Below are 10,126 nucleotides of genomic sequence, written 5' to 3' on the forward strand. Positions count from 1 at the left end.
GTTGCTAAGTCCAAAATGGTTTGCTAAGTCCTATTTTGTGATAGCCCACTAATAGAAAATTAAAGAAAACTCGAACTTCATGTGAAGTTTGTCTTTTTCTGTAATTGTTTATTAGTCCACTTTAAATTACACTCTAGAAATAAAAAGGGTGTAAAAGTGTTAAAAGTAATTGATTATTTTCATAAGGGTGGAAAAAAGGGTGTAATCTTTTATCATTCCACCCTTAATTACACTCTTTCTAGAGTGTAAAAATAAGAGTGTAAAAATAATTGATTCTTTTAATAAGGGTGGAAAAAAGGGTGTAATCTTTTATCATTCCACCCTTAATTACACTCTTTCTAAGAGTGTAAAAAGAGTGTACAAAAAAGTGTAATAACAGTGTAATTTCTTCAAATTCCACTCTTACACTCTTTTCCCCGGTAAATAAGAGTGGAAAATGGATTACCCCCTAATCCCCGCTAATTAGGGGTGAAATAGGGGTGAAACCTCCTCCCGGGATGAAATCAATATTTTTTTACAGATTTTTTTAGTTATTTCATTAGTTGAGAGTACATAAAATATGATTAAACATTGGTTCGGGCACTTTTTGCAATTGATGTTGTCGCTTCTAGTTAAGAAATTTAGTTAAAATTCAATACTACTGATTATTTTTACAAATTTCTATTATTCATTCATTCAATTGAGGGTAAATTAGTCAGTACGGTAAAAAGCTATTTTTGAGGTCAATTGTCCTTGTCCGAAAAGGCCGCATAACCAGCACACGCTGCCAATGCTACATTTCCAATGCTGGCGATCCACCCAACCCAGACGAGGAAAAGGGAATAGGAAGGGTCGGTGTCGACAACCCCCACCTCACTGAAGAGGGAAGTCGCAATTCCACATGCTATCAGTGTGAACAAACACTGCAAAGCTGCTCCGATTGTGGAAACTGCGGCAATTATGTGGCTCTGAAATTTGGAAAGATTTTGTTAAGCTGCTTCCTCTAAATCCATGGACGAAATCGAACTGGTTCCCCAGAGAAACACCCTGCCATTTCATGCAAAACTTGAAATTTCTTGCCAAGATCTTGATTGGCTGACATCTTCATAAGATCTTGGACATCTTCATTGGACACACCTTCATAAGATCTTGACAAGATTTTATTGAGTTCAATCAAGAATTTTTTTGTCGTAAGTTATGATCTTGAAAAATCTGGTTGCATGGCCAAAAGGTTTCTGAAACAAGTGAGATTCAGAATTTTTTTAATTCAAATTTACAGTTGATTAAACGTTTGCAAACAGGATAAACAGGAGATCCTAAGGATTATTCTACAAATTTTTGAGTTTTTTAGTCGTTTAATTATCATATAATGTTTATCATGTTAATTTCATCAAAATCTTAATTCTTGAATTTCTGGCAGAGAACTTACGAGTTCATACATATCTCGACGTTTTCTTTGCAAAAATCATACCAAGATCTTATCAAGATTTCTCGAGTCTCATCTCACTCGGTTACCATAAAATTATATTTCCCCATTCATCACTGTGATAACCCGCTAAAGAAAGTCTAAAAATAACAGCCGATTCTAGTTGAGTAACAGCGGTATTTAAAAACGCATAAAATATAAATTTAACTCGGGGCTTGCAGAAAAGGTTTTCTCGATTCAGCGTGTACACGCTTGAAATGTCAGCCTTCAAAAGGATTTTCTTGATTCAGATCTGATAAATTCTCACACTCTCTTGCTTATAGCTTGTAACGGCATGGATCTACTATCAAGTTTTTTCTTGGAAAAATTAGATCTCATTCCATAAACATTCAACAATCTATTTTCTACAAAATGCGAGAAAGTATCTTGGCGTAATTATAGACAGCAAACTAAAATTTGATGGAGAAGTGAAAAAGATTCTTCAGAGAATGGCTTGTGGAATAAAAGTTTTGAATACACTAAGTAAAAGTTTACCACAGAAAACGAAAGTCTTATTACTTAATGCAATAGTAATAAGTCATCTACATTATTCCGCTCTAATTCTGATAGGGTTGCAAAAGTCATTACTCACAACTTTGGAAAAACAATTGAATTGGGGAATAAAATCCATTTTTAATAGGAGAAAATACGATCGGTCTACAGATCTCAAACTTCGCAACAAAATACTACCAGTTTCTTTTCTCTTGAAATATCGTTGCTCAAAATATTTTATTCGCTTACTCAGCAACGATCTTCCAGCGTATAAAATTGAACCTCTCTCTACCATGAGAATAAAACAACATGACAGGTCAAAAAAAGTAACTTTCGATATAAGAAAGAACAATAAGTTTTTAACTGATTCTTTTATTGCACAAGCCATTCCAATTTATAATAGTCTGCCTTCTAATATTAGACTGAAAACAACATCGAAAGCTTCCTTAAAAAAACAACTAAAAGAATATTTTTGGAAAGAATTTTTGAAGGACCCAAAAGTAACTGATATTAAAGATGATATTGAGAGCATTAGATTTTAATTTTAATTCTTAATCTTCACGATGTACATATAAAATTGTGAGAACATTTTATGTTCGCATTTTAGGCCATTTTTTAATAATGTAAGGTCAAATTTTTAGTTAAGTAATTTAAAGATTTTATAATTTTACATAATGTTATATTCTTAACTTTACATTGCCTCTTTTACCATTTGCTTTTTATACTTATGTGTACCAGAGGAAATTAACAATGTTCTTTTTTTTTTTAGAAAAATTGTTAGTTATTCCGCAAAACCATTATTTTGCTCAATTGGATTTAATCAATTTTGATAACATCATTTAACAACTAAAATCCTCCATCGACCAATCCCATCTCTTGACCTGTGGAAATTAGCAAAAAGAAAAAGATTGTCAGTATTTTGCAGGACCATTTGTGCTGCCTACTTTTATCTAACAATTTTTAATAGTTTGACGTCACTGATATTGTTAGGAGGTCTATGCAGGCGCAACTACTGTGAAAATGTACCAGTGCTGGTTTCGAACTAGCATCTCTTACTTGCAAGCCTAGTGTACTACCCATTAACACCAACTAATCTTAAGCTCTCGAACTTGGGCATCTCTTACAACCCACTCGCATGTTCTTTCTTGTTCCTCAAGGCTTCATATCTCTAGCAAAGTATGCGCTGAACAAGTAAAAATTCTTGTCAAGCTTATCTTCTGCACAATTTACATTAGGTTGTTCTCTCTCTCTCAACCTTCTAACAGATTTCGTTATCACTTATCACCATAAGAGTTCCTTGCATCCTAAATTGCGAATTCAACACATCAAATACACGCTTGAAGATACCCACCTCATTGTTTAGAAAAACTTAAGTTTAGTTAGTTAAAAGATTTCATTAATCAAATTTGGGCCCAATTAAAGGTATTTAAGCGCTTTTCGTGGAGAACAAGTAAAAACAGTTGTTTAAACTATTCATCAAATAAATAGAGACATTTTTTGTTCACAATTAGCGTATTGTTTTCGTATTATGAGTAACACTTCCGATATAAGGAAAAATTTTGCTCCGATGGTGCTAAGATTTGGTAAAAAATTTTGTGATGGTTTAAAAAAACATCATGAAAATTACAATTTCTTTTTTAAGGTTTCAAAGAACGAAAGAAGAACATACCTGTAGAACTTTGTTGTTAAGTCGATAAGTAATGGCCACAAGACTAAATTCGATTGTAATTTTGTTCTGGCGCTACCATTACCTTATTGACCTATCAATCAGATGTCAGAAGTAAATTCTCTCACCCATAGAAACCTGACTCTAACATCCACTAATGAACTCGATTGTATCTAGGCCATATATCATTCTCATGAAATGTTAATGAAAATAGAAAATCACGTCCGGAATGGGAACCAAGATCTATTCACATCTCACTCAATTAAAATGTTCTTAGCTAATCTAAATATTCTCTGTATTTTTTCGCAATGATAAGTACTATAAATACGAGCTAAATTTTGTGAATTTTCAGTTCCAGTCTTTAATTTAAAATTCAACTTATTGAATTCTTTGACCCGTGTTATCGATCACGACAATGGTTACAAACAGAAAATGGACTGAGTGTTGAATTTTAAATTTATAAGTTTATTTAGAATCAATGATATTGTTTAAGAGAGGTGCTGAATTTTGTAAGCAACCCGTCGAAAATACTTTTTATTCAGCACATAGAACTAAATATTTAACACATTGAATAATTTCAACACATTCAGCTCTTTTACTACAGAATTTCGAAGCCCCGATTTTCTTAGAGAATTTCAGCTTATTCAGCTCATTTTATGCACAATTCCCCCTTTATACAGCCCCACCCCCTCACAACTTGACCCGAGCAGAGCTCTGAGGTGACGTTTTGAGCCAATTCTAGAACTCGTTTGGACAATTGTATTACTCGAATCAGATAACAGTCTTATATGATGAATTTTTATAAGATTTGATAAAAGATACTATAAGTGTTATATCTCGCTCCGTTAACGTGATTGGTTGAGATGGGATATTAGAAGGTGACCTTGATGCAGAGCTGAACATAGTAGAGAATGAGGACCAGGAAAGCGACCATGTCAGCCAGAGAGACAAAAGCTTTGATTGCCTGGTAATGGCTCCACTCATGATCCAGCGAGAACTTCCTAATAAACAGTGTAAGAAGTTAAAACCCGTCAATTATCCTTATGTCACACTCCAGTGGAGAGAACTCGACTTGAGCAAAGAACATCCTCGGTCAATATTTAGTATGGAAATAATTTGACTATACTTAATAAGTTAAGTCATCGACTTAAAGTACGACCAAAAAGGTCGTATTGAATTTAACTCCACAACTTTAGACCTATCTTCTTGTAAAATTTAACAAAATTCAGGGAGATATGGCCTCAAAAGCAGGTGCCTTGTTATCAGAAATAAATACGAGCACAGTTTAGTTCTATCAGAAGTGGATTTTAATACAGGTTAATTATGTAATAGGGTGCAGGTGAGTCTGATAAGTGAGATAATAATTGAGAGCAGGATCATTTAATTAGAGACGCCCTGGCAGTTCTCTAGTATCTCGTAACTTTCCTGCAAGAAAATTTACAAAAGTGCATAATTTTGCAGGAGTCCCACAAAAAGTTCTACAATTTTACCAGATAACCATTGTGCTCTTGCAACGTAGGTGGTAATAATAATGCAACTGTCAAGGTTTCAAGTTCAGCCTTTTTTTGTTCACTAAAGAGTTTCAAATGTCAATTTTCCTTAAAGAACACAATGACCATTAGCAACTAAATTCTTACGTCTTTCAGTTCACAGAGATCATTAAAGCGTTACTATCTTAAAATGAAAGTGAAATATTTTCTGAAAATTTCACAATTTTTAATATAACTTTGCGCACTGTCAACTTAGTTTGATTATAAGTAATGCCGTCAAAAGTACCTTCCACGAATGCCCCCCCCCCCGCGTTGAAGTTTAATACTGAAATAAACAAAAAAGGATGTAGAACGTTTTAAAAGGAAGTAACTATTCGAAAAAATTCTACGCAAGAAAGAATGAGGAAACGTCTGGGTCTTCTTGAAGTGGTTGAGCGTCGTCATCAAAAACTTAAACCTAGTGACGTTTGAAAGAACAATGGCGAGGTCCATTTTCAAAAAAAAAATCTTAAAGAAAAACAGAGAACAAACATTAATCAGATTCCGCACCATTTCTAAAGAGGTAAGACTACATGGATGCACTGGAACCACTGCTAAAGCAAAAATCAATATCCTCCGCAAGAACGCGTAAAAACTCCAAAATGGCTGAACTCTAAAACAATAAGTCACTAAGAAATTTAAATTTCAAAACCACAAGATTTTTCCAGCGAGTGTTTTGAGTTATACTTCTGCTGCAACAAATTCAAACCTATTCCAAGGATTATGAGTGAAGCAATGCCATTAGGCAAACGACCAAAAACCAAGATTGTTTCTTTTAAATGTTTTATGTAAAGTTTCATTTGGACCGTCAAAAAACAAGATATTTAATTGATACTGTTTATAAGCCCATAAAATTTACCATTAAACAGAAATAGTTGTGCCATATTTCAAGGAAACGATTAAAAAAGCTTAAAATGGTTCACAATAAATAGCTCACAATAAAATGGTTCAAAATAAATATTATATTTGTACTAAGCATAATTTTGAGATGCCAACCGACCAAATCCATATGAACTAAAGTTCCTATAAAACAAAAAATTTTGCAAAACCTTTGACAATCAGCATCAGCAAAAACCTATTTGATCAAAAATGACAAAAAAATTGTGTCTGCTATATGTTGCAGCTTTTTCAGATGTTTCGCTTCAAAAACAGAAATTTGATATTGAGATATGGAACTTAGTGCATGAAACTAAGATTAATAAAAAGTTCAATGAGTCAATACCAAAAACTTAAAAATTTGTCAGGGAGAAAGTTAGAATATCAGAAGAAACCACAAACTACAGAAAATGTGAACAAAAAATATGTGTTAATAGAAAAAAAAGCAGCTCTGACAAACGTATGTAAATTGTGCGCTTAAAGTGTAATAAAAAATAACTTCATAATTCTATGACCGCATCCATCCCATATCTGAATAAAGTTTTGTTTTTGAGCTAAATATCATAAAGTTTTGTTTAGTTGATGGATTTAGTTAGTTCGTTCACGCATTAAAAATTGCATAGGTATAAAAAGACTCAAAACACACATCTAATATCTAATTATTTCGACTAAATGAAGCACTATCTGTGCAAAAAATAGAAGTATTTTGGCTTCGACAAGAAAGCTCATCAATTGATGCAAACCTACACAAAACAAAAACTTGATTGTTTTTAGTAATTTAAAATCTGATCGCATTGATGATATTAGATTTCGCATAAGCAATCTAGAAAGCGAAGTCTATTATGCTGATCCAACTTCGATATTCTCCAAAAACTGTGAATTAAGCTGCAAGCTTACATCTTGAGAATTGTTGGTAGGGATGGATATTACTTTGGTTATTCTGTTTTCAATGTGAATTACGATTACACTGATTACAGTGTACAATAAAAATTCACTAAAAAAATCAAAACAATGATTTTTTGCTGACAAAAGTTATACAATAATGCTAATTTGGCTGATAATTTAATGATAATAGTTATGAACTAATCAAAATCAGGATAAAATCAGAAGTACAATTTCACTTTGAAAAAAAGACTGATCAGTGTAAATTATGACATGAACAGAATCTGTTCAAGTCTGTATACAGTCTCTGGATTCACAATGGTTCAGTATTGCAATGCTCTGACTTCTCAGCCTGGGGGCTTCGCTCAAGAAAAATAGTCTGAAAAAGCAACCATGCGCCTTTCCTGAAAAATTAATATATAGGAGAACATTTATAAATTTTGGCCTAATTGAACAAAAAAATTTATGGAAGCATAGAAGCATTGTTACGTTGTCATTTTTTAGTAATATGCCGCTAAGTACCATTAAGGGCCCTTTCCTAGTCTTGTCGAATAATCTAAATTTGGCACTGAAGTCATATCTAGGCCTGAAACGGCTCAAAATCTGACTTGAAATTGAACTACAATCTAAAGCAAAATGAATATTTTGTAAAAACAAAAAACATACTGGTTAGCAAGACCAAATCAGTACAGGCGCCCTACCTTCTAAGCGTTTAGGATTGCTATTTTTCAACGAAAAAAACTAATGCTAACTAAATTTGGTAAATGTAATAGAAACTTTCAGAGGGACTGGTTTTGCTGTGACAGCCAATTTTGTAATCACTTTACATCTTTAAAAAATTTATTCCAAAAAATAGTGAAATAATGAAAAGTTCAGTGATTGCGAAATTACTCTCCTTAACTGCTCTCTTTAACTGCTCTCCTTAACGGCGGTTGTTAGAGCGTAATAAAGTTGAAATAAACGTTTCAAAAGCCACAGGTTATAGTTCAAAAGTCAAAGTTCAAATTTAAAACATATAGAAAAAATTGATGAATGAAAACTTAATGGAGAAAACGTTGACATCCAAATGATCACATTCATACTTAATTGCACGTTTTTGGCGTTTTTGGATCGTTCGCTTATTTCAACTTCATTGGACAGACTATATAGTCTGTCCCATAAAGTTGAAATAAGCAAACGTTCGAAAACGTCAAAAACAGGCAATTGAGCATCAAAGTGCTCATTTGAATGTATACGTTTTTTCCGATTAGCTTCTATTCCTCAATTTTTTCTGCATGATTTAATTTTGAACTTTGACCTTTGCAATCTGCCTACTTGCTTTTGAAGCGTTGGCTTATTTGAACTTTATGGGAGAGACTATAATTGTGAAATGATTGTGAACTTACGCAATACTCTCAGTAACTTCGACACATTCCCAGCTTTGGAGTATGCTCTGTGTACACCATTGTAACACTCCACCACTGTGCTCTGTAGCGTATACATCTTCTGTGTCGTAGTACCTGAAGGGAAAACCATTCCAGCCTAAGTTGAGGTCCTTGTTCATGACGCAGACCATTTTTGAGCGCACACAGGGGGTACGGTGCGTTAAAAAAAGCGAGGAATTTTTAACGAGCAACATAAACGCACCAGTACTTACGGTTGAGCCAAAGTCTTACGGTCCTAGCGTATTCCTATAATTGAACAATAGTTTCAAAATTCTGTAAGAACAATTATGAGAGAATATAATGCAGAACGAATGAGTGAATATAGAACCAAAGAAGTGCAATTCCAAACGGAAGTGCAATTCCTCTTCACTCTTACCTTTTTGTCAATTTCTATATAGAATACAATTAAGAGGAAGGAGATGAAGAACAGAAGAAAAAAGATATCCAAATCCCAAATCTCCCACCCCCCCCCCTCCCCCCAAGAAATTGACAAAAAGGTAAGAGTGAAGAGGAATTACACTTCCGTTTGGAATAGGAGATATTAATATTAGACTGCCTTCTAATATTAGACTGAAAACAACATCGAAAGCTTCCTTAAAAAAAGAACTTAAAGAATATTTTTGGAAAGAATTTTTGAAGGACCCAAAAGTAACAGATATAAAAGATGACATTGAGAGCATTAGATTTTAATTTTAATTTTCATATATAATATAGAAATAATCATATATTAAAATAATAAAATTTATATAGATTTTTTATGCCCAGCGTTAAATGGTAATGGGACATTTTATGATCCACCGATGAAATTTTATGGGAACTGAACCCAAATTGTCACTTACCACATAGCTGGCCACCAGAAGAAGAAGAGCATGATGTAGAAAAAAATCTGGACTGGAATTCCCAGTCCACTACACGCTTTGTACATTGCTCCTTTATCTGCCATTTCTGATCACGATTCTCAAATTGTTCACTGCTCAAAATCTAGACTGGCCTATAAAATTGAACTTCGACCTTTGAAAGGTTCGCTACCGTTTCAATTTTTTGCTGGGGACTATGCATGGTCAGACCTATTAAAGTTACAACGCTATCGGTTATTTGAAAGGTCAAAGGTCAAATTTAGGACATATAGATGTGAGTATTTTGATGTTCATTTGCATGTCAGGAGTTTTTCGAACGTTCGCTAGCGCTACAAATTTATGGGTCAGAGTTCAAAGGTCAAAGTTCAAATTTAAAACATGCAGAAAAAATGATGAGTAGGTGCTTGACAAAAAAAAAACGCTGACATTCAAATGACCACATTGATGCTCAATTGCGTTTTTTTTTTAGTTTTTCGAAAGTCCGATTATTTATTTAACTTTATGTGACAGACTATAGATTTGAAAGTTGACCCTTGAAATGTTTGCTAGAGTTTCAACTTTATGCTAGGGACTATATATAGTCTGTCCCGTAAAGATGGAATAATGAAAACCTTAGAAAACATGCAATTGATCATACAAATGGTCAATGACGACAGTGTTTTTGAAGCGTTCGCTTATTTCAACTTTATGGGGCACGCTACAAATTTAAGCGTTAATACTGGTCTAACATACGACTGCTTTCTGAGATTTATTTTTTTGCGTCTGGTTTTCAAATACATTTTTCTATCATTTTCAAAAAATACTTCGTCTTCTCTGATTAGTCGAACCACTTCAATTTGAGAGAATACATTGAAAATTTAACCACCCGTGAAAGTTTAGAAAGTTTATGTATCTACGAGTTCAATTATTTGCCTTTTTTTACTGCTATGAATTGTTTTTGAATTTCGGTAATGAGT

General features: G+C 33.4%; 1 protein-coding gene across 2 annotated transcripts; it reads right to left on the minus strand.

Annotated features, from left to right (window-relative positions):
• Window positions 1-570: 570 nt before the first annotated feature.
• On the minus strand, window positions 571-9,916 carry LOC142342061 (uncharacterized). 2 transcript variants are annotated; one of them, XM_075393243.1, is made up of 5 exons: window positions 9,808-9,916; window positions 9,153-9,304; window positions 8,275-8,388; window positions 4,486-4,603; window positions 571-947 (listed from the first exon to the last, which is right to left on the minus strand). In XM_075393243.1, the coding sequence occupies exons 2-5, from the start codon at window positions 9,254-9,256 to the stop codon at window positions 723-725; spliced, it is 561 nt and encodes a 186-aa protein (XP_075249358.1). In that variant the 5' UTR covers window positions 9,257-9,304; window positions 9,808-9,916; the 3' UTR covers window positions 571-722. The 2 variants fall into 2 exon arrangements, with proteins under 2 accessions (XP_075249358.1, XP_075249357.1); XM_075393242.1 differs by lacking the exon at window positions 9,808-9,916 and having other exon boundaries at window positions 9,153-9,375.
• Between the last annotated feature and the right edge of the window lie 210 nt (window positions 9,917-10,126).

The sequence above is a fragment of the Convolutriloba macropyga genome, chromosome 7, assembly GCF_964194025.1.
Source record: "Convolutriloba macropyga chromosome 7, txConMacr16.3, whole genome shotgun sequence".
Lineage (NCBI taxonomy): Eukaryota > Metazoa > Xenacoelomorpha > Acoela > Convolutidae > Convolutriloba > Convolutriloba macropyga.

Excerpts from the sequence above, each read along its gene's own strand:
- LOC142342061 (XM_075393243.1), bottom strand. The coding sequence starts at position 9,256 with ATGGCAGATAAAGGAGCAATGTACAAAGCGTGTAGTGGACTGGGAATT. Across the intron at positions 4,604-8,274 it reads GAAGTTACTGAGAGTATTGC|GAAGTTCTCGCTGGATCATG; the intron begins GTAAGTTCACAA and ends ACTGTTTATTAG. Across the intron at positions 948-4,485 it reads ATGTTCAGCTCTGCATCAAG|AGCCACATAATTGCCGCAGT; the intron begins GTCACCTTCTAA and ends TCCAAATTTCAG.